This window comes from Schistocerca nitens, chromosome 1 (assembly GCF_023898315.1).
Source record: "Schistocerca nitens isolate TAMUIC-IGC-003100 chromosome 1, iqSchNite1.1, whole genome shotgun sequence".
Classification (NCBI taxonomy): Eukaryota; Metazoa; Arthropoda; class Insecta; order Orthoptera; family Acrididae; genus Schistocerca; species Schistocerca nitens.
In genome coordinates, this window is record NC_064614.1 from 1,059,516,720 (window position 1) to 1,059,542,960 (window position 26,241).

General features: G+C 38.9%; 1 protein-coding gene across 1 annotated transcript; it reads right to left on the reverse strand.

Moving 5' to 3' along the window:
• Positions 1-200: 200 nt before the first annotated feature.
• LOC126225909 (uncharacterized) lies at positions 201-26,241 on the reverse strand. Its single transcript, XM_049942214.1, has 4 exons — positions 26,183-26,241; positions 24,909-25,226; positions 24,447-24,671; positions 201-213 (listed from the first exon to the last, which is right to left on the reverse strand). Exons 1-4 carry the CDS (start codon positions 26,239-26,241, stop codon positions 201-203), a joined length of 615 nt encoding a protein of 204 aa, XP_049798171.1.

Genomic DNA, 26,241 nt, shown 5'->3' on the forward strand with positions numbered 1-26,241 from the left:
CTACTTAAGACATTCGTCGAGTGCATGCCACGTCGTGTTGCAGCACTTGTGCGTTCTCGCAGGGGCCCTACACGATATTAGGCAAGTGTAACAGTTTCTTTGGATCTTCAGTGTATAAGACCAGTGCTTTAATATGCCCCAGAAACTTGGCCGTTATCAAAAGATACTAGAATGCCTTTAACAGCAAGGGACTCCGACAATCATTGACCCAACCTGTGAATGAGAAAAATGGAGGAGATGTATAATAATTAACAGTCCACTATACATACCAGAGCTCAAAACGTAAGGGGGAAAGTAACTTTTCTCATTAAGTTTAACTGCCAATTAAGACAGCTCGACGAAGCTTGGGCCATACATACTCTACTGGACATTAAAAATGCCACACCACCACGAAAATACCGTGCTACAAACGCGAAATTTAACCGGCAGGAAAAAGCTGCTGTGGTATCCAAATGATTAGCTTTTCAGAGCATTCACACAATGTTGGCGCGCCGGCCGGAGTAGCCGTGCGGCTATAGGCGCTGCAGTCTGGAACCGAGCGACCGCTATGGTCGCAGGTTGGAATCCTGCCTCAGTCATGGATGTGTGTGTGATGTCCTTAGGTTAGTTGGTTTAATTAGTTCTAAGTTCTAGGCGACTGATGACCTCAGAAGTTAAGTCGCATAGTGCTCAGAGCCATTTGAACCAAGGTTGGCGCCCGTGGCGACACCTACAACGTGCTGACATGAGGAACGTTTGCAACCGATTTCTCATACACAAACAGCAATTGACCGGCGTTGCCTGGTGAAACGTTGTTGTGATGCCTCGTGTAAGGAGGAGAAATGCGTACCATCACGTTTCCGACTTTAATAAAGGTCGGATTGTAGCCTATCACGATTGCGGTTTATCGTATCGCGACATTGCTGCTCGCGTTGGTCGAGATCCAATGACTGTTAGCAGAATATGGAATCGGTGGGTTCAGGAGGGTAATACGGAACGCCATGCTGGATCCCAACGGCCTCGTATCACTTGCAGCCGAGATGACAGGCATCTTATCCGCATGGCTGTAGCGGATCGTGCAGCCACGTCTCGATCCCTGAGTCAACAGATGGGGACGATTTCAAGACAACAACAATCTGCACGAACAGTTCGACGACGTTTGCAGCAGCATGGACTATCAGCTCGGAGACCATGGCTGCGGTTACCCTTGACGCTGCATCACGGTGTACTCACCGACGAACCTGGGTGCACGAATGGCATAACGTCATTTTTTCGAATGAACCCAGGTTCTGTTTACAGCATAATGATGGTCGCATCCGTGTTTGGCGACATCGCGGTGAACGCACATTGGAAGCGTGTATTCGTCATCGCCATACTGGCTCATCACCCGGCGTGATGGTATGGAGTGCCATTGGCTACTCGTCTTGGTCACATCTTCTTCGCATTGACGGCACTTTGATCAGTGGACGTTACATTTCAGATGTGTTACGACCCGCGGCCCTACTCTTCATTCGATCCCTGCGAAGCCCTACATTTTAGCAGGATAATGCACGACCGCATGTTGCAGGTCCTGTATGGGCCTTTGTGGATACAGAAAATGTTTGACTGCTCCCCTGGCCAGCACATTCTCCCGATCTCTCACCAACTGAAAACGTCTGGTTAGTGCTGGCAGAGCAACTGGCTCGTCACAATACGCCAGTCACTGCTCTTGATGAACTGTGGTATCGTGTTGAAGCTGCATGGGCAGCTGTACCTGTACACGCCATCCAAGCTCTGCTTGACTCAATGCCCAGGCGTATAAAGGCCGTTATTACGGCCAGAGGTGGTTGTTATGGGTACTGATTTCTCAGGATCTATGCACCCAAATTGCGTACGAATGTAATCACATTTCAGTTCTAGTATAATATATTTGTCCAATGTGTAAGTAGGATGTTTAGGTTTTTATATTGGTAACCCCACGTAGTGCTCTGTATGAAAATCACTGGCTGTGCTGTGTGCAGTCTGTGGCTAGTTTGCATTGTTGTCTGCCATTGTAGTGTTGGGCAGCTGGATGTGAACAGCGCGTAGCGTTGCGCAGTTGGAGGTGAGCCGCCAACAGTGGTGGATGTGGGGAGAGAAATGGCGGAGTTTTGAAATTTGTAAGACTGTATGTCATGAACTGCTATATATATTATGACTTTTGAACACTATTAAGGTAAATACATTGTTTGTTCTCTATCAAAATCTTTCATTTGCTAACTATGCCTATCAGTAGGTAGTGCCTTCAGTAGTTTGAATCTTTTATTTAGCTGGCAGTAGTGGCGCTCGTTGTATTGCAGTAGTTCGAGTAACGAAGATTTTTGGTGAGGTAAGTGATTTGTGAAAGGTATAGGTTAATGTTAGTCAGGGCCATTTATTTGTAGGGATTTTCGAAAGTCAGACTGCGTTGCGCTAAAAATATTGTGTGTCAGTTTAAACACAGTCATGTATAATATTTCTAAGGGGACGTTTCATATGTCGACCCTTAGCCAAGGATACCTCACTGGAATCTTCTGATTTTTTCTTGTAGTTTGTGCAATTAGAGCAGCCTTTGTTTATTGCTAGCGTGTAATTGTAGAGAGAATTTCCTTTGTAGTTGTAGTTTTTCATTATTGTACAGTAAAACAGTTGTGGAATGCATGTAGATTTGCACCAAGTATTTCGCAGCTGCGCTTGCAATTAACGAGATATTATTTTCAATGCTATGTTAATGTGTTTTCTTATTTTGTTCTTCAAACTGTGCTTTTCTGTGTTGTCGTGTGAAATATTGTGACAATAATGGCGTGTGAAAAACGCAATACTAGGCTCCAAAGTAAACTGAGAAATGACAGTGAAGACGAAAGCAGTGTGTTAGCGCCGCCGAGTAATGAATTAACTGATGTTCAAAGTAGTAATTTGGTGATTGTGCATAGGGAAATGAAGCGGGCTGCAAATAATGGTGTAGGCAGTGAAACAATTAGTGAACAGGGAAGCATTATCGATCGATCGGTCGGCAACAGCTTGCCTCAGGAATACGAAATGACAGGACACAATCTTGCAAATACTGTAGATTCAGGTTTTGCGTCCTCGCCGTTTTCTCAAATAAGTCAAGACACGTTTTCTGCTCTTCAAAATGCGAATATTGCCGGTTCAAATGCATTGCCGAATAGCACTGAGGAACATGTTTCAGACACCAGTGCATTGTTATTACAATTAATGCAACAAATGGGACAAAAGCTTTTGTTTGCAAAATACTGCAGTAAAACAAACAATGGAACAACACCAGAGACAAACACAGCAACAGTTAGACACAATGGAACAAAATCTCCGGAAGTTAGACACCACACTTGAACAAACACGTGAAGATTTAACTACTGAGTTACATAACACTGAATCGAAATGTCAAAAAGTCTGTAACGACGTAAAAACACAAATTTGTGAGCATTTTCAACCTATTTTTTCGCGGCATGAAAATGCGTTACAGAATCACGAAGCAGCCATAAAAGAACTGCAAACTATTGTTCATGAAAATCATGACACCTTGCAAGCTAAAATTGACTCAGTTGCATCTACCGATTCGGTTACGCAACTTGCAAAAACTCAGGAAAACTTTAAGGGCACTGTAGCTACTCTGAAAATTGGTTCAGAAAGACACATGCAGGAAATTAGTTCATTATCAGAGAAAGTAGTTGAACTTTCGGATCAGCTAAATAATTTATCTACGAAGGTAGATGATAATCTGAATGACACAAAACCCGTAGCCTTCACTGACAGAGAGCAGTATGAACAAATTAGAAAATTCAAACAACATCAAAATCAAATAAATACACAGTACAAAAGAGAAATCCGGGAAGTACAAGATCAGTTGACGCAGGTAATACAAGAATTACATATTTCAGAGGACACTCGCGCTCCAATATGGGAAGAGGGACATAGAAATACGGAAAAGCCACAAAATAATAACAGGAGGCACTTCGGAAATTATTAAAGAAATTGGCAAGGTACACCGAATTTTGAGATGGAACCGCCGAAACGAAGTAACAATGGCCGATATGCGACTTGCCGACATGATGATTTTGACTATAAGCTGTTCATTACTACATGTAAATTCAAAACATTTAAGAATTCCGGCCACGACATTCATCCACAAGCGTGGCTTCATCAATTCTCTCATTGTTTTCCTCCCAACTGGTCATTAGAGCACAGATTAGAATTTATGTGTGGCTATTTAGAGAATGAACCAGCTGTAAGAATGCGATCAGTCATTCACGATTGTCACAGTGAAGGAGAATTTTATCATGCCTTCCTCTCAGCATATTCGTCTCAAGCTACACAAGACCGAGTAAAACATAGCATCATAATGATGAAACATTTCGAACAATCTGAATTTTCCAGTCTTGTGAAATATTTTGAAGACATGTTGCACAAGAATCAGTACCTGTCAAACCCATACAGCCCGTCAGAACTCATTCGCATTTGCTTAATCAAATTGCCTGAACATTTACGACACATTATTTTGGCGGGACGTTGCAAAGACGACACTGAAGCTTTTCAGGGACTGTTACAAGAACTGGAAATCTACACTGACAATCGCGGGACGCGAAAACAGAAACACAACAATTGCAGATCACATCCGTCACAATTCCGCGATGAAAGAAAATATAATAACTGGACACGACAAGGCTATTCTCACAACAGAAATCGTGACCAAAACAGACACCACCCGTATGACAACCGTTGGCAGAGTAGCAATAATTACAGGGAAAGATCACCTCTCCGCGGTAGTGACTATCACAGAGACAATCAGAGAAACAGACAATATGGGAACCAAAATAATTATTATCAAGGGAGACAGAATAACTTTAGATGCTACGGTGAAGCGCGCAGTTACGATTCAGGGAGAAATTCTCCACCACGTGACCGACAAGAAAGAAACTATGGAATCTGCCGACATGACGACAGATGATATGATTATAACGACAGACCTGAATTGCATCAGAACTGGCGGGTTTCAAACAGGGCGGGGCCCTCTTGACAAGGTGAATTTGTAGAAGTTAGGTCTCCAAATCCCAATAACGATGCGCGCCAACAAAGGAACAGACAATGACTCGCACCGCTGGCAGCTGCGTGGTGGAGAATTTCTCCCTGAATCGTAACTGCGCGCTTCACCGTTGCGTCTAAAGTTATTCTGTCTCCCTTGATAATAATTATTTTGGTTCCCATATTGTCTGTTTCTCTGATTGTCTCTGTGATAGTCACTACTGCGGAGAGGTGATCTTTCCCTGTAATTATTGCTACTCTGCCAACGGTTGTCATACGGGTGGTGTCTGTTTTGGTCACGATTTCTGTTGTGAGAATAGCCTTGTCGTGTCCAGTTATTATATTTTCTTAACATTGAGAAAAATTTTACCATTCCTTACCAACGTATACCACATGATAATTACTTTGAAGTTGAAACTCTGTGCTCTTAGAAGGGTACAGGTTTACACCACATTTCACATGTAAAACTGCTTATTGAAAGATAATCTGCTTTTTAACTTTGTCTTTGCCATATAACCTTTCACTTTACATTACTAGTATGCTTTGTCAGACTTAGAATCTGTTAACATGCAACAATGTTTGAAGTTAAATATCCAGTCAAGAACCAAGAGAATTTATTTAAACAGAGATTACGAATGCATTGTTATTGTGAACAGACGACACAGTGTTATTGTGTGTGTACATTCTTGCATGTTAGTTGCACGATTATGTAACGACTATAAGGCTCACGTACTTACAACATTTACCAGTACTGTTAATGAGATTTTAATGCAACATTTTGGTTTACTTGAAAATACATTCTGGATTTAAAGTACTTTCTGTGAGATACCAGATGACACAGTGGTTAGTTTATGTGACAGCTACACAATTTTATCATGACGCTACTAATGAGTGACAATTTACAATGTTGCTTTTGCGGTGTTTCTGTTTTATATCTGCGCAGTTTTTCTGAATTCTTCTGGATAGGGAAACATGTTTCAGTAGTAACTTTTGTGGTACAGCTACAATGAGAGAGCCTTTTCGCAGCACAACAATACGTTACAGCACAGTACTTTCTTCGTCACGGCAATAAGCGTAATAAGTAAGATATCTATACGCAAAGCATTTCACTTTTGTTTATCATGAGGTAAGTACAGTGACTTCTGCAGAACTTAGCTTTCGGAGGACGATAACTACGACACTTCCACAGAGATTATCTTACAACAAGACACACAGTTTAGCGCTACAGTACACGTATTTGAGTGATTAATTTTGTACTTAAAACATTTATTTTTAAAGATTTTTTAATTACAATGATACAAAGGTTTTCCTTGATACATTTCATTCCATTGCTGTAATCTGTAACAACTGAGGGTATAATTACATTACTCCTCAGGGGGGTACATGCTTATTTTGTGTACCATGTGTCTGCCAAACACAAGGAGCCCTAGCTAATATGGTATTTGCTTACACAACTTTACACATCGGTACCCTATTTCTCTAACACATAAATTACACAGCTATCTGATCATTTAACTGAGAGAGACAAACCTTTTTTTTACTACGTCAGTGACAGATGTGTACGCAATTACACAGCTGGATAACTTCACACTCATGAAATTGTATTTTGTCTGTACTGTGTGAACCCTTCATATTTTTCGGAACCATTGTGATACTATGAGAGCTTTGAATGATGTATTTGGTATGGGATCATGATTTTTAAAGTACGTTTGAGGTAGATGACACTACTGAAATGAGCAGAGAATTTTTTTTAGGTTTTGAAATTATTGGAGGAAGCTACGACGAGTTTGAGAATTGACTGAGATGTTATGATATTATTACGACGACGATGTTTATTATGCTGTTGAGATATGTTTATGATCAATAAGATGATGCTACCGTATATGAGGAATTTGATTATGCTACGTATTTCTGATGATGAAATATTAACGAAGTGTCGACGAATATCTATATGTATAATAAGGTAAGGAATAATGAGTAGTGGTTAGGGAGTCTGACTTGTGAAAAAGGATGTTGGAAACCAAGAATCGTACTTTAAGGGTTATGAAATGTGTGTAAATGCGTGAATGTATCACAATGCCGCCGAAAATTTTTTGCACACTGTTATATTTATAGGATTTTGTTTCTACACATTTGTAACGCAAATTTTCGACCTGTGAAAATGTTTATATGAGACCGTCACTGTAGCAGAAACTGCTGTCGTAAATATTTCAGTAAGAAAGGTAAGTGACCTTGACATAATGCGTTTTGGGCGCCCAGCTGAGAGATAGTCGTCTGACAAAAGAAAGCCATTAGGTGGAGAAGAAAAAGAGGCCATTATCCTCGCTATGGACATTTCTTTGTCGAAAGTATCGCAAATACGACACGCTCAAAATTGAAAACATATGATTACACTGTGGAGCTCTTAATTAATGATATTTACTAAAATGCCTAATGAAATGATGAGAAACATTTTACATCTATTGTCTTTCTAGTTGAGAGATTTTTTACTGTCTTTGGAGACGCCATTTGCCTAGTGAATGACGTTTCACACATTTCTTTGTATATATTTGCTCATTTCGTTTAATATCTAGTTTCTAGCTGCATTGCAGCATTGGTTAAAATAAAATTTAATAGATGTACTAATATAGTTATTTTATGCCTACAGATCCAGTAAATAATAATTTTATGATGTACTTAAAAAAACAGGTGGCACAAAAAGATATTTCCACTTCACAGGAATTGCATACATAATTTTTGTCAGTGACTTGGTAACTTGTCTGCTACAGTAAGTTACAGTGACGCATCACTCTAGTGTTAAGATGTGACATAGGTATTAAACATGGCCATTTTTACTGTAATATTTTTTCTGCTTGAGCTTTGTCATGTTTAGATATAAGTCATTGCATTTGTTGCTGCTGTTTGCCAGGCAAAATGTTACTGAATTTGACTTAGCATTACTCTGTTAAGCCAGTTTTACTACGGATTTATTTTTCTTGTTTGCTCTGCATTGCCTTATATTAGTTGTAATATTGCATTTTCTTTGCTAATTTATGCTGCTTGCTTTGCCAATTTGCATTTTTTATCATTGCTGTTTGTATTAATTGTTTTGCGCTGCTGCATTGCTCGTCCCTTTGTTTATGCATCTGAGCTCAGTAGATTTAAGTTAGCTTGAGAGGGGGTAGACTATATAAGATAATGAGTTGCGATGAATTGGAAGAAATGCATTGAGAACTTATACGAAAAAATTACAGAAAGCAGGTATAGATAGGACTTTCTGGAAATAATGAAGAACGAAGGGAGATCTCTGAGAAGTAAAGAAAGTTTTGTTTGTAAAATACTGCAGTAAAACAAACCCTGTCCTTTCCTTGTGTTATCCCACTATGTTTTTGTGTACCCTTGGGTATTTGAGTTCTTCCTGTCTTTATGTGTTTATCTGATGAGAGTTACGTTGTAGAATTTTTCTGATAATATGTTATTTACTTTGTAAATATGTTTAGACATCATTTATTCTGTTTTGTTTTAATGCTCATGTGTGAAGTTGATGTTCCAAAGGTTATTCTGATCTTTTATGTATTTGCTTATGTCATAATTCCTGTAACACTGGTGTGTATGTTTATTTCTATTCTTTTGTAAAGCCCCTATTACTACGAATGTTATCTGTATTGTTATGTTCTTTAATGATGTATTTTGTACCTTTGTTATTGTATTCTCATGTTATAAAATTGTAATTGACACCTGTTCATCAAATTGAGCAACTTGTAAGCATTCATTTCACTGAAAATATTTCTGTTGGTCATAGTAATGCACAATATGTGAAAAAAAGGGACTGTTAGTGTTTGTATGTGTGTTAATAATTCAGCAAGGGACTGATTAACAGCACTGCTGGTTCTAAGGATAATTCCTAAAACATTGTGCGTGCACAAGTGGTGGTTTATGGACTTGCTATATTGTCCACAAGACTCTACGATGGTGATTGTACACCTGCACAGTTGCAACAGATGGCTGCTGGCCATCTCTACAAGGACTACACTGGGTCTGCATCTTTGATGGTCCACCAATACGATTATTTCTACAAGGACTACATTGGATCTACACATTTGATGGCTCACCAATACCATTATCTCTACAAGGACTATAGTGGGTCTGCATCTTTGATGGCCCACCAATACCGTAATCTCTACCAGGACTACAGTGGGTCTACTCTGTGATGACCTACCTACCAATATTCTTCAAAACTTCGACTGACTCTGTGGTGTGTTTGCTCTGTTGTGGCCCATTACCTGTCGGCATGTCAAGAGTCAGCACTGTCTTTCCGTTGGAAGGACAACACTACTTCTTCAAGACTGCATGGAAATCCACTACTTCTGTGTGCATTTTCATTTACTGCTCAGACTTTGAGAAAAAAAAAACATTGCAATTTTACTGTGATGAATGATCAGGACTGTCTTTATGGACTGTGAGAAAATTTTAGCTTTTGACCAACATTGTATCAATAAGTGTGTGCATTTGATTTCTTTGTTATTGTAATTATGAAAAAATTTATTCAAATCTGTATTGGCCACTGCCCAAAACAATTTGTAAAATTTTTTGTGGGGAACATGGGGGCTATGTAAGTAGGCTGTTTAGGTTTTCATGTTGGTAACGCGATGTAGTGCTCTGTATGAAAATCACTGGCTGTGCTGTGTGCAGTCTGTGGCTAGTTTGCATTGTTGTCTGCCATTGTAGTGTTGGGCAGCTGGATGTGAACAGCGCGTAGCGATGCGCAGTTGGAGGTGAGCCGCCAACAGTGGTGGATGTGGGGAGAGAAATGGCGGAGTTTTGAAATTTGTAAGACTGTATGTCATGAACTGCTATATATATTATGACTTTTGAACACTATTAAGGTAAATACATTGTTTGTTCTCTATCAAAATCTTTCATTTGCTAACTATGCCTATCAGTAGTTAGTGCCTTCAGTAGTTTGAATCTTTTATTTAGCTGGCAGTAGTGGCGCTCGTTGTATTGCAGTAGTTCGAGTAACGAAGATTTTTGGTGAGGTAAGTGATTTGTGAAAGGTATAGGTTAATGTTAGTCAGGGCCATTTATTTGTAGGGATTTTCGAAAGTCAGACTGCGTTGCGCTAAAAATATTGTGTGCCAGTTTAAACACAGTCATGTATATTTCTAAGGGGACGTATCAAATGAATACCCGTTTATCATCTGCATTTCTTCTTGGTGTAGCAATTTTAATGGCCAGTAGTGTAGAAAGAACTGTCATATAAAATATCTCAAAGAAATATTTATTGAGACAAGGAGAAGTAACACTTTTATTGAAAGACAGTAAGTACTCTGAAGTCACGCCTCATAATCATGGCCATAAGAATCTAAAGGTACTCGAATGGTAGATACCTTCAAGAGAAATGTACTGCGAAGATTCATTATAACTATTTGTGAAGGACGATGATCGAGTAGGAGGATGTTAAAAAATAAGCGGTGCAAGATACACAGGGAGTGAACAAAAATATGGAAACATCAAAAACACAACACAATACAATGCGTAATGCGGTGTAGGAAAACCGTTTACTTTCATAAGAGCTTCCATTTCTCCCGGAATGGATAAATATGGATCCTATATGGTTGTCAAGAGAAACGTTTACCGTTATTCCTGCAAAGTAGTGGAATGTTCAGGTAACGACGACGGAACTGGACAGCGATCACCCACCCTTCCCCCTAATGTAGACCACAGATGATATACGTTGACTGTGGTGACCAGGAGATATGTGACAATTCAGGCTCGTGCCCACAAAACTGGCTCCCGACATTGCGAACTATGAAATCAGTGTCCCTGTCATCCTGGAACACAGCTTCACAATTTGGGAACAAGCATTGTGCCATGCGCTGGGCCTCGTCAGCCGAAACGGGCACATAAACCTTGGCAGTAACGCGACCTCGAAGATTTACCATGAAGCCCATGGAGTACCACAATATGGCTGCCCAGACCATTTCCGAACCCCCGCAATATTTTACTCTTGGGATACTAACTCGGCCAGAAGTTGGGAACAGCGTGAAACAAGTTCCATCCGACCGAATGACTTTCCTCCAATGCTCAAAAGTTTGAGTTTTTGGATTCGGCACCACGTTTACCAGTTACGGGAATTTGCATCTCTGATACGTGGTTTTGGAATTGTAATTCGCCCTGATATTCCTGCTAACGAAGCTCCCTTCATGTTCTGGTACTGACTCGGGTCGCGAGGCGAGTGCGACCTCCAGTTCTGCAGTGACTTGTGCGGCTGTTGTCCTCATATTTTTCACCACAATCCTCTTTACTGACCGACTGTCATGGCCACTCAGCACACACAGTCGTCCGCGTTGTGACTTACCGGATGATGTTTTTCCGCTATGCCGTATTACGGTATATTATCTGACAATTTTCTGAATCTTACACGTATCGTGTATTACGTATTTTGTAATAACACCCAAATGGCTGTGCATTCCACAAAAGTTCTTTGCAGCATTTTCTTCGTTTATCCTTATCTCTAATGCAGATTCCTCTGTAATTAAAGAAATATTTCCAAAGTTTCCCACTCATTGATAGGTTTCTTCTAAGGAAGTATCCGAAAATTTACGATCGTGACTGAGACAATATATATTCTATACATTTGTCATCAGTTTCCACTGTTTTTTAAGTTTGTTACCAGGATATGTAATGAATGAAACATCAGCAGTCCAACGTTTCAAGTAGCCTCACCGAATTAATGAATTTTATTTCAGGTTTTTATCTCGTGATAACACAAATTTACCTTTGTTGCCAATAGCTTTGAAACGCGTATGTATTCATGTATTCAGTACCAGCGATGGCGAGGCATGACAGAATCTCTGACCAGAGAGTTATTTATCGTTGCTAGTCTGCGCTTGACCGCGCGAGAGCGCAGTTGCAAGTTGCGCTCTGTGGACAGTAGTAGTCTGGTACAGTTGCGAGTAGTATGTGAGGAGTCGGCGGGCGTCGACATAGGTCTCTGGTCAAGATTTAGGACGAGGTATATTGTTAAATAAGGTAATGAAGCTGCATTGCGCACATCAGTTAATGTAATGTATATTTATTGTAATTAATTTGTCCAAGAAACGCCCCAATAATAATTTTGTTTTCAAACCAATCATTTTTAACAAAAGAATCATTTTATTGAAAGAATATTTCCCATGCATTTGTTTAAAGAAAAAATTTACTTAAGTTCAAAGAATATTTGCGATGCATTTCCTCCAAGCTATGGCGAAAATAAGAGCAGATGGAATTTTACTGAGGTAAGAATTTGGGTTTAATTATTGCTCAGGGCCTAAGATCGACATTTCGGTCTATTTGCGTTTTCATTGTCACTGAGATTTCATTATCATTGAATTGTCTTTCATTTTTGTGGGGAGCTTACACTTGGGTCAGATTGCTACTTATCATTTATTCTCTTTGCCCGTAAATTATTATATATTTGCTGGGAGGTTACACTTGGCGACATCCGGCCAGGATCGTATTTCTTTGGGAATTTTCTAAGAAACAGTCAAATATCTGCTCTTATTTGCTTAAATACAATTAGGATTTGGCGCAACACTTTTACTAATTTTGTGACTTTCTTTCCACAGAATTCGTTGCTCTTTGTTATACTTGTATTTGTTGAATTTTGCCTTGTTTTTGTCTCATTTGTGAATAATTGTGATTTGTGTAAAAATGCCGCGAAAGACTATTAATAGTACATCGCGAGGTGTAATGAATGAAATTACCGACTTAAACAACTTCACCGATAGTACTTGTGAAACGCAGTGTAATGATGACAATCCTGCGTTTACTGACAATCAGTGCATTCCAACCACTAATGATGATTTTTATCTTAATGATGAACAAACGAACTCAATTGTGTCCTCTGTTAATTTGACGACAATTGATGACGCGGGGCGCTCTATTGTAATGAGCGCTGCCCAGCTTAACACAACCGGTTTGGAAAATTCGAGTGACGTACAGACAAATTTTTCTAATGAAAATGGACAGGGTACTGAAAGTACGACAGATCCATTTAATTCCTAAATAGTGACCGACAGTGTACATTCAACTGACAAACCTTTTTGTAAATCTCAGAATAACCAAATGGTTACAGAAAGCGAGACAATTCCAGATCCACCATTAAACAGCACAGTGAACAGAGTAGGTAATAATGGCTTGGATTAAATTATGGCAATATTGCTACAACAACTTAATGAAAATTTCAAACAACAGAATGAAAGACAAGACAAAAATCACAGACAACTTAGAGAACAGAACGAACAGTTAAATGAAAAATTAGACAACAATTCCAGACAGCTTAGTGAACAGATCAAACAGCTTAATGAAATACATGACAGCCTTAATGAAAACTTAGACAACAATTCTAGACAGCTTAGCGAGCAGATTACAGCCATTGCCGCGCAGTGTCATGATACTAAGGAACAGTTACGTGAGGAAATTGAGGCTTGTTCAAGAAAAAGTAGCAAAGAAATTAGATCTGTTGCGCAAGAATTAAGGGGAATGCAAACAGCTACAACAGAAACACTTAGAAACGAAATTAGCGGAGTCGCTAAACAATGCTCTGAAAAGGTTACACAATTACGCGACGAGTTTAAAGCAATGACAGCAGAACTTCCGCGCACAATGGATGAAAAGATTGACGCGAAATTCGACCAACAGAACACTCAAATTGACGAACGTTTTAGTCTTCACATACAAAACAGTGATACACGTTTCCGCAAATTTATACAGGATCAAAATAAAGTAAAACGACAAGTACTGGAAACAATCACAGCACAGAGACAAGAAGACAAACGTAAATTGTTTTCGAAGGCAAAAACATACGTAGACAACAATATTGCTACAGTGTCCGACAAAATTAATACCATCGAACAGTTGAACGCGGAATTACGTGATGAGATTTCTGACCTTAAATCAAAAACAGATATACACACAGCAGATATTCAGACAGTGACAGACAGATTCGAACAATTAGAACTAACACAGGATTGCGATGTCATCAAAGCTGACGTTAAAAAATTGAACGAAACCACATGTAAATTACAAAAGCAGATTAATACTTCTGACACTAAAAACGATGATCAGGTAAAAATGCTGACTGAAAAATGTAATGAATTGGCCAGTCGTATTGATGTTATTGAAAGTAATAATGAGAGCAAATCAGACGATACTGCACCGATTTTATTTAATCAAACACCTGAATTTCAAAATTTACAGCAGACAGTTAATGAGATCGATTCATCTAATAACACCTTACGTAGAAAATTGTCATGTTTACAGCAAGAAGTAACAGAGATGAAAAATATTTCAGTTAATAACATATCACAACAGACGCCACTTTATGAACATTTGTCAGACTCACGCAGTGCGTATAATTTAGGTAATCAACAGAGAGTATACGACTTAGATTCCGAACAGACACAGACAAATAGATTCTCTTACAATCATGAACCTGTTCCAACATACAGAGACGATAATTTTGATTACAAACATTTTCTGTCAGTGAGAAAATTTAAAGTGTTTAAAAATGACAGAACACAGATTCATCCGCTAGATTGGATACAACAATTTAGCTTTGCTTTTCCACCGACTTGGCCCGTAACGCACAAACTTGAATTTATTTGCAGTTTTTTGGAAGGCGAGCCGGTAACTCGTATGAGACCGATCGCGAGGCAATGTTACTCGGTAGAATAATTTCAGAATGCTTTTCTGTCAGCGTACTGGTCGAAGACGACACAGCGCGGAATTAAAGATCAACTAATTAGTTTGCCAAATTATGAAAACTCCAATTTTCCCAGTGTGACGCAATTTTTTGAGCACATGGTCCAACAAAACCAGTACCTAAGTGAACCCTATAGTGAATCTGCACTCATTCAATTATGTATCTCTAAATTACCACGATCATTAAGAGTGTCACTGCGAACGGGTCAGCAAAAAGAAAACATTTCAGCATTCAGAGATCTGTTGCAGCTTTTAGAAGTGCAGCAATCAGATTATTCTTTCGTAAACAAAAATTTTTCATATAACAACCAAGGCCAACAAACATACAGCAATTACGATCAGCCACGTAATTTCAATAGTAAAACTAACAGACGCTTTAGGAACGACAACTACCAGAACGTTAATAACAGGCAAAATTTTAATTATCGGTATCATCAAAATTTTCAGCAACAGGAACCACATTTTAGTATCAGTAGAGGTTTTTCACAACAACAGCAACAAAACCAGCCGGTTAGCATACCTAACCAACAATGTAATTCACAAGGTCAACCTAACTTTAATGTTTCGCCGTGTGGACGTATAGTCCCAACTGCAACAAATAGTAACGCACGCCGGCAAGGAAATAATTACGTGCAGAAAACACAGTATTTCAATTCCTATCGCAATGCACCGTATAGGAATGACTATTACGATGGACGTAAAAATAATGAGGACAATCTTCAGCGTACATCTAACAGCAGTCGGCCATACGAACAGCAAAATTATCCACAAGAACATATTCTCATGAACGAACCCGACAGTAGGTATCATCCAGAGCGTAACACGTCTGGAAGAAGTAATAGAACAGTTCAAATAGTAGAAATGCCACAACATCCTCCTCAAAATAGTAACACGTCAGATAGAATATGACTAGATACTGTACAGGTCGCATCTTCCAGTAACACAAGCACTACCTTTGACACACAGAATATTGTTCACGAAAATGTAATTACTTTTGACGACATCAGAGACACTCTTTTGCAGGAAAGACCAGTTGTTCAGAAAACCATTTCACATCCTGTCATCGACATTAAAATAGGTTCATTGAAATTTTCAGCAGTAATCGATTCTGGATCACCTATGTCAGTTATAAATGAGGAGACTTTCAACGCGTGCAACAAAGAGAATACATATCCTACATTACCATTAGGCAAAACGAAAGTAAAAGGAGCAGTATCGAGTAAAGGTGTAGACGTTTAATTACACACGCATTTATCATTTTGTATTGCAGGTCACACATTTCACTCAAATTTTTGGATTGTTCCTTTATTGACAACAGACGTTATTTTAGGTAATAATTTTCTGGTACAACACGACGCAGTTATTGATTTTCAAAATTCCTATTTAATGTTGAAGGATGAAAATGTGCAATTGGCTTTAGAATTTCAGCACTTACTATCTGCGGAAGAACAAACAATTAACCGCACAGAGGTCATTTCCGTATCACGTAACATAGACTGTAATCCCACATTGTTCACAGATACGTACGTACATAACTATAATGCTCCAGACGAAGCTGACTATGATGTAATACAGATGATTTCTGATAAGGTTAAGGAGAGCTGTGCAAATACAGACGACGAACGCATGCAAATACACAAAATTCTTTTACAGCAAGCTCCAATTTTTGACAACATTCCTGGTACTATGTCCGGTTTTATGTATGAATTTCAAGTGAAACAGCACGATACATTTAAAGCTAAACATTATCCCATTCCATATATCCATAGAGAACAAGTTAAGAAAGAATTGCAAGCTATGCTTGACCAAGGAATTATTGAACCGGCAGTTAGTCCGTACATAAACCCGCTACATATTGTCAAGAAAAAGGATGGTTCACTTCGCCTTGTACTTGATTCGCGTCACATTAATGACATTATTATTAATGAAACAGATCGACCACAGACACTAGAAGAACTACTACACAAATTTCACGGTACTGCTATTTATTCCACATTAGATTTGAAATCAGGATTTTGGCAAATTCAGCTTCATCCGAATTGCAGAAAGTACACAGCTTTTCTCTGTTTTGGCGACTGTTATCAATTTTGTAAATTATCGTTCGGCTTAAATATTTCTTCAGCAGCTTTTATTCGCGGTTTGAACACAATACTTCCGACAGAACTTAAAGACAGAATTACGACGTACGTAGATGACATTCTTATTGCAGAAGCTAACTGGTCTGAACACAATATGATTCTTGAAAGTCTGTTACAAACTTTTCATGCACAAGGACTCACAGTTAATCTCAGCAAATCGCATTTTGGTAAAACTTCTATAAAATTTCTTGGACACGTAATTTCAGCAGAAGGCATTGCGCCTGATCCGGAAAAACTTCAAGCTCTACGTGACAATACTATTCCTACAACGAAGAAGCAACTACGCAGTTTTTTGGGCTTAATTAACTTTTTTCGTAAATTTATTCATCACTCTGCTTTAGACACACCTAGATTATGCCAATTAACAGGTAAAAACACTATTTGGTCTTGGGATAAGCAAGCACATTCTGAATTCATGAACCTGAAACATGCTTTGTTGAATGCACCACTTTTATCACACCCAGATCTTACCAGAAATTTTTCCATTGCCACCGACAGTTCCAACACCGCTTTAGGGGTACATATTTTTCAGGAAATTGAAGAAGATGGCTCTACAGTAATTAAAAACATCGCATTTGCAAGTCGCATTCTGTCACCTGCTGAACGAAATTATTCCGTTACAGAACTGGAAACATTATGTGTTGTATGGGCTTTTACGAGATTTCGGCACTTTCTTTATGGCAGACATACCACCGTTTACACAGACCACAGAGCGATACAATTTTTACTTTCAGCTAAATTTTCACACGACAGTTTAAGTAGATGGAAGCTTTATTTACAGGAATTTAATTTTACAATTGTTCACATTCCCGGCACACAAAACGTTATAGCAGACGCACTATCTCGTTCTCTCAGCAATAATCAGCAAGACGTCGCAACCAACTTCTGCAAAGCAAATTTCAGCGTCATGTACATTCAGCAAGTTGCATTTGAAAATTTTATTTCGTCGTCATTACAGGACATAGCAAAAGAGCAAAGTAAAGACAATGTGTGGAAAGAAATTAAACACCTTTGGCAAAATAAGAATAATGTTACGATTAGAAACCATTACACTGTACGCAATGACATTCTATTTCGCCGCTCTCATCCTGACAGCAACAATTGGTTATTATGCATTCCTGACGAACTGGTTAACAAATTAATATGGTATACTCATTTAAGTTACGCACATTACGGAACCAGAAAATGTTTTCTTATACTGAGACAGAACTGTTATTTTATCAACATGGAGAAACGTATACGACGAGTTTTAGCGTCATGTAAAATTTGCCGGAAAGCTAAGTCAGACACCACTTCACATATTCCTCCATTATATCCCATTGTACCTGTTAAATTAAGACATATGGCCGCAGTAGACATTTTTGGTCCAATTCCGAGAACTAACAGAGGTTTTTGCTACATCTTTGTCGCTGTTGAACTCACTTCAAAATTTGTTACCTTCACTCCGTTACGCAAAGCTACTGCTAAAACCGTTTCGAAAGCATTTGTAAAGCATTTTCTATTTCATGTAGGGCATGTGATGAAAGTAATTTCTGACAATGGATCACAATTTCGTTCTGCTATAAGGACACGCATGTTACGAGCTAGAAACATTTCTCCGATCTATATATCCAGGTACCATGCTTCTTCGAACCCTTGTGAACGATTAATGAAAGAAATTGGTAAACTGTGCAGAATATACTGCCACAAAAGACATATTGATTGGGACACACACATATTCTCATTCCAAGATGTAATTAATTCCATACCAAATGAATCCACTACGCTCTCTCCGTCTGTTATACTGAAAAATGTTGAACCACCTAACAAAATTACAGAATTAGTAAACTTTCCTACATCTCGTCGACTACGACACCATGAAATAATTAACATTGCGCTGAACAACATCAAACGTGCCGCAGAGCGCCGGAGAGGACAGCAAAAACAGGTTTGTACACGCCGTGACTTTCACATTGGACAGAAGATATTAGTACGTACACTATTTATCCAACAGAATAAAAGGTAAGTGCAGTAAATTTGAACTTCTATACGCAGGTCCATATCGGATTCGCAGAATTCCTCACCCCAATGTTGTACACGTCGAAACTTTGAGAACCAGGAAAAGTAAGGGGAACCATCATGTGTCCAACATTAAACCCTTTATTGAATGAAACCACTTTATGATGTAACATGCTATGATGCGATTTACTAATTTTTATGACCACTTATGCAATTATATTCACATGACTAATTATTGATGATTATCGTATTTTTTCTTGGCAAGTGCCCGGCAAGGTAAGGTTAGCAGGTCGCTCTTCTTGTCGTTACATATCGGACTGTGCACATTTTTTTTTCAGAGACACTTACGTATCTTTTGAATAATTATGCAATGTTATCTAGTGACATGTCAATTTTGTTACATTTTCTCTCCATTAAAGTCTTTAATTCTCGCCTCTATTAACTACACTACATACAAGCTGAACACAACGAACGTCACATTTTTTGTCTTTCTTATATACGATTGTTTCATGTTTTGTTTGTATGCACTATGAAATGGTTAAGACACAGCAAACACCAGTTGACTTTAACATTTTTGCCTTATGATTTCTCAACATCGTGACTACTTTACTGATACATTGTGATACACTGAATACATTTTTTGCCTCTGAACACTATCTAAGTTTTTTCACATATTACGTTTTCTGTCATGTTATGCTGTATACTTAATTATGTTACCATAAACCAGTCATTATTTAACGAGTATATGATTTAAATGCAAGACATTAATCTCTGTTCATCAATTTCAGAAATAAATGATGCGTGAAAGAAAGAAATTGAACAGAATTGGGAATTTCGCCTTCGGAATGATCGAAAGAAGATGCAAACCTAGTGAGGAAGTGTAAATGGATCAGGATTAACAAGCATTAACAAGAACATTCTATACACATCGTAGAATAGCAGTCTTAACTAATTTTTTCTTTCAGAATACAAGGTGATTGATGCAGGCTGTCAGACAGAACTACACATCTTAGTTTTAGTGATGGAATATGCTAGAGATAAGGAATAGTTGTATAATGAGTAATGAAGTTATTTTTTGCAGATGATAATGAATGCTGATGAATAATGATGAAGAATATGCTACTATGGATAATGAAGTTTTTCTTTACAGGTGATGATGATAATGGAGTTATGATGATGTGGATAATGAAGTTTTCTTTGCAGATGAGGATAATATTGAAGTTATGTATTTATGCTATGTAGTTATTTAAGTATTTGTTGCAGTTCGCTTTGACAGCAGGTGTTATATTGCATAGTATAATGACTGAAGGTTTTGGAAAGGACAGCTATGGAACACATTTTTTATACACATTTCACTACCTGTTAATTCGAAGTTCACTACTTTTCAGCACAAAATGCATTTCTTCTTTCAGCTTACTAATCCATTTTTTATATATTTTTGCAGGAGACATTATTTATGAAATTAATGTGCTATAAGCAGTTGTTCATTAAATCTATGTCATTACATACACTCTACTTGTTTCATAACCTTGTTACCGCTGACTCATGACGAATGACGTTACACATTTTCATTTACAGGAAAAACCCAGAAGCAAATTTTTTCTTTTTCTCTTCTTGCTTTCCCTTATAATTACCCAAAGCAACGCATTGCTAACAAAAAAAAAATGTATCACCAGTTCCAAATAATGCTACCCATTTAAGAGAGTTCTGAATAATACTGAATGATGAACATTGTTTTGTACGATTCAATACTTGCTGGCCAATGAGTGCCAATAACTAGTATAACTAAATGAATTATGTTAATACTATGCCATTCATTAGCTCCTGTTTTCAATGATGACTTTTGATGTTTTGTAACTGGCCAATGAGTACCAATAATTAGTATAACTAAACGAATTATGTTAATACTATGCCATTCATTAGCGCCTGTTTTCAATGATGACTTTTGATGTTTTTTAACTGGCCAATGAGTGCCAATAATTAGTATAACTAATGAATTATGTTAATACTATGCCATTCATTAGCTCCTGTTTTCAATGATGACTTTTGATGTTTTGTAACTGGCCAATGACTGATTCAATACTTGCTGGCCAATGAGTGCCAATAATTAGTATAACTAAATGAATTATGTTAATGCTATGCCAATAATTGACTCTCATTTTCAATGATGACTTCTGATGGTTTATAACTGGCCAATAAGTGCCAATATTCACTATAATCAGATGATTTATGAACATTATTCTGTAATACTTCATACATGGTACAGAAATGTTCAGTAACTGGGCGATGAGTGCCACCAATTACTTAAATCAGCTGTTAGACTAATGTAATTCTCAATGAAGACTGGTATGTGACTTAATGTCCTTCACCTACTGACCTAACTACCCTGAATTACTGCAATATCCATTTGTCCTGCCCATCCTCATGATCATGGAGCACTATATTTGGTTTTTGCACTAATTCTACGTTGGTGTGCCTTGTAAGAGCGTGGTGTTGACACGACATGCTGTCCACCACCGTGAGCGATGGAGACGTTATTATGGTCCCACTGTTTGGTGTACCTGATGTACTGCCGAAATGATAACAGGGAATATTACTACGACATTTCAGTGTCTTGGCTACGCTGATAAATACTTCTGGGAAAAGAACTTCCGATTGTCTCACTTGGTGTTGTACTTCTGTGGAAAGATATGGACTTTCAGAGCAGCTGCGTGCAACCTAAAGTGCTACAACCATGATGCAACCATTCCCTTTCCTATCCTAATTCTTGTAACATAGTGAAAATCATTTCTTTTGCTAACATGATTTCTATTTATATACATTTTGTGATTTGCTGATATATTCTCAACTGCAGTGCATGTGCACTTATGTCACTTGTCAACATGATTTTTTACCATTGCGTTTATTTGTTATGAAAATGCTAAAGAGTTTTTCAGTGCATGTGCACTTTTGTCATTTTTGTAACATGATTTCTACCCATTCTATGTACATTTTTTTTGATTTGTTGATATATTCTGAAGTACAGTATATGTGCACTCTTGTCATTTATATTGTATATACATTTTGTGATTTGATGATTTTTTGCCATTACATTTATTTGTTGTGAAAACGTTGAAGAATTTTTCAGTGCATGTGCACTTATGTCATGTGTTAATATGTTTTGTGCTGAACGTCAGTAACTGTGCACTTTTGTCATTTATCAATATGATCTCTATATACATCGAGGCATGACAGAATCTCTGACCAGAGAGTTATTTATCGTTGCTAGTCTGCGCTTGACCGCGCGAGAGCGCAGTTGCAAGTTGCACTCTGTGGACAGTAGTAGTCTGGTACAGTTGCGAGTAGTATGTGAGGAGTCGGCGGGCGTCGACATGGGTCTCTGGTCAAGATTTAGGACGAGGTATATTGTTAAATAAGGTAATGAAGCTGCATTGCGCACATCAGTTAATGTAATGTATATTTATTGTAATTAATTTGTCCAAGAAACGCCCCAATAATAATTTTGTTTTCAAACCAATCATTTTTAACAAAAGAATCATTTTATTGAAAGAATATTTCCCATGCATTTGTTTAAAGAAAAAATTTACTTAAGTTCAAAGAATATTTGCGATGCATTTCCTCCAAGCTATGGCGAAAATAAGAGCAGATGGAATTTTACTGAGGTAAGAATTTGGGTTTAATTATTGCTCAGGGCCTAAGATCGACATTTCGGTCTATTTGCGTTTTCATTGTCACTGAGATTTCATTATCATTGAATTGTCTTTCATTTTTGTGGGGAGCTTACACTTGGGTCAGATTGCTATTTATCATTTATTGTCTTTGCCCGTAAATTATTATATATTTGCTGGGAGGTTACAGCTTCAGCTCTTAAGGCGTACTTGGCGTCTACATGTAAAACACCCAGAAGTTAAAAGGAAATGAGCGTCCTCAGATTAAGGTTTTATTCTTTAAAAAAACTTACCTCAAGTAGAATGGAGTGTTGTTCCTGGAAGACAATGTACTTAGGAACACAAGATGTTTGCTTGTTGGCGTTTCAGTCCAGCGATTGATTTTAGAATCACGTGAAGCAGTCTCTCGCATTTCCTGCTTCTTTGGGAGACATGAGGTTGTGTTTTACCGTGTGTTCGTAAATCTAAAGAGTTCTACTTATTTAAATGTTGTATAATATATTAAAGGAATTTAAATTAAATGAAACAACAAGTTTAGTGTTGCCAGTCACCGTTTTATTGATTTCCACGACGCATTTCAAAGTGTAAACCTCCATCATCGGGTGGATTTTCATTAGTTAGTATGACATTTGTGTGTGCGTTGTGTTACGATTTTGGAGGAACTTGTGGCACTGCCTAGTGGAGAAACAAGACACTATTTCAGAACATGGTTTAAAATTACTTTTGACAAAAAATTAAACTGATATCTAATGGTAAATATAAAATAAGTAAACTAGAGTACCTCCAGTGGTCACAGGTTCCTTTCGCTGTCGTAAAGCATCAAATGTATACTGTCACATTTGTAAACAAATACGGCGTCTGGAATCTGCTGGGTGCTTTACACAAGTATTCTGTAATAATGTTGTTACGATGTATATTCTTTGCACTATGCGATTATGTGTTCTCTTCTGCTATACGAACCTTGCACCCAGCAGATTCCAGACGCCATAACTGTTTCTACAGGATTCGCTCCCTGTAGACTAACGTTCCCATACCCTTCTTAACTCAATTCGCCTCCCACGAATGCATACACGTTTTGCTCCATAATCTATTACAGAATTCTATCTTGTTAAGAAATGTCTCCGTAGCAGACCTCCAAACGGCAAACTACCTCTGTCCCTATAACATGAACTGTATGTTTTACAAGCAGATCCTTTGCAACCTGCAATTCCAACTGTAATGAACCTTCAGTCTTTGCTATTATTAGCGATCCCCCTTATCCTAATACCGTCTCTTGGATTACATTTCCCAATGTTCCATAAACTTCCCTTTTTTACTGAACTAATTTGTGCCCCACTATCTATTAAAAACTTCATTAAATTTCTTTTTCCTTTGGTGCACCCTAACTCTCTAAAATCGTTTCTATTTGTGCAGTCTGCTGTAAACACCGTACACCGTACTGGATGTGGCGCAATGCGACTGCCTCATTGTGCCTGCTGCTATTTTACCGGCCACCTCTTTTTTCTTTTTTCTTAGTTTCGTCAACCGTGGGCATTCGTTACACTGTCTTGCGTAATGAGATCTCTGGTTGCATTTAAAACATATTGCATCACTTGAATCTCTACACGGTGCTTTGTGCTCTGACAAATTACACTGAGTACACTTAACCGGTGTTGAACACTCTATTACTCTACAATGCCGCTTAAGTTCTCTATTTATCTCCGCTAGCCTGTCCGCCCTTTCCTGTTCCAAGTTCGCGAGCCTGTCTGTATTTTCTTTCTCTTCCGGACGCTTTCTATCCGCGTCTTTTTCGAAAACTCGTACACGTCTGTGTGCACGACAGTCTTTCGCCATGTGCCCGGGCTTTCCACAATTATAACATGATGGACTTTTAGCCTTGTCCATCCTTGGTGTTCCAAACGTATTTCTCTTGATCGGCTTCTCTTTAGCCGATGCTACCGCGGTTTCCTTCGTAGCAGCAATGTCAACAGATTCAGAGAGTGTCACGGACTCTCCTCTAGCACTCACTATTATTTTGACTCTGTCGTCATAGAGTCCCTGTATGAACACTGCTCTTCCTAATTTAAACACTAGCGCAACACTCCCAGCCAATTCAGCTTCTGTTATCACACCTCGGATGGCTTCTCTAAAATGATGTTGTGATAAATAGCAGCAATGTCAACAGATTCAGAGAGTGTCACGGACTCTCCTCTAGCACTCACTATTATTTTGACTCTGTCGTCATAGAGTCCCTGTATGAACACTGCTCTTCCTAATTTAAACACTAGCGCAACACTCCCAGCCAATTCAGCTTCTGTTATCACACCTCGGATGGCTTCTCTAAAATGATGTTGTGATACGTCAATACGTGAACCCTACCTACGTGAGGATTTCACCTCTTTCCTGACGACTTGCAAACAGTTTACACGCATAGTAATCCAACGTGCGTTTACAAGCGTAATTTTCAACAAGTATAGCACATACATCGGACCAAGTGGTTGTCAAGTCTCTAACTAATAACTTACTTCTAGCTGCACCCACAATGTGCGCCTTGACAAACTTCAGTAACACACCGTGCTGTTCAGGGGCCACTAACTCAAACGCACTATCACAGTTGTCTAGAAACTCGTTCAGCTGAAATTTATTACTATCAAAAGGCTGAGGCAAAAACTTTAACGCATCACTCAAGCTAACGTGTTGCCTGTTGTTAATGATTGCGTAACATTATTATTGGTTGATTCTGCCTGCCCTGACTACGGCATTTTGTACCAACAAAATTTGTCTTACCTTATTAAGTGTCTTTGTAGTCTGCGCTGATTCGTGCACCACTTCTTGTTGCTCGCGTCGGCTCGCAGCCATGCCTTCTTTGCTAGGCAGCCACGCGCCTCGTTATCTGCTTCCAGCAGCTGACGGGCCTCTGCAGCCCTCCAAAAGACCGATAACACCCCCCCCCCCCCCCTACCATCTCTGTAGCGGCGTACTGTTTACGCCTCGCCGTCGTCCGCTTCCCGCATGTCTAACCCACGCCCTGACAGACCTTCCCAGCCCGTCGAAGTCGTCTTCTTCTTTCTTCCTTCTTCGCCACAGTACGCCTGGAAAGGCGTGCTGTTTACGCCTATTCGTCAAATCCGTGGCCTGGCTAACCACGGTACTGTGTGGAAGAACAGTAAGGCTAAGGATTCCACAAAAAGCCAACACCTGTTAGAAGGGATGCCTGATTTGTGCCAACACCACACCTGGCACAAAAAAAAAAAAAAAATGGATCGTCATTTGTCACGTCTGCAGTTTCCCGCGAGCGGATCAGGATGGGAGCTAGACGCTAAATCCAGTAATGAGCTGGCTCGTCCACCTCGAAGTCCTGGTGTTGGAAAACAAGCCGGAAATTCTTTCCAGATAAGGGAACTCGGTGGGATAAGGGACGTATACTACTGGTGAAATAACTGAGATGAAACACGAGGTAGGATAAGACCACGGTCGAACCCTAAGAGGCACCAACACACTGAATGTAAGTTGGGCAGTCCTGCATGTACCAAGTGCAGCTAAGTGCCACGAGAAACTAAGTTCCGTCCCAAGGGCAGAGTGACCAATGTCCAGCGTCTGAGGCAACTGTCGAAGGAATCCCTAGCACCACCAGCGGCCCTGCTTATATAGACTCGCCTGATGGAATCTCCCGCGATCACGTGCGTCTCCCGTGTCCTGTCGTCCTTCCAGAACAT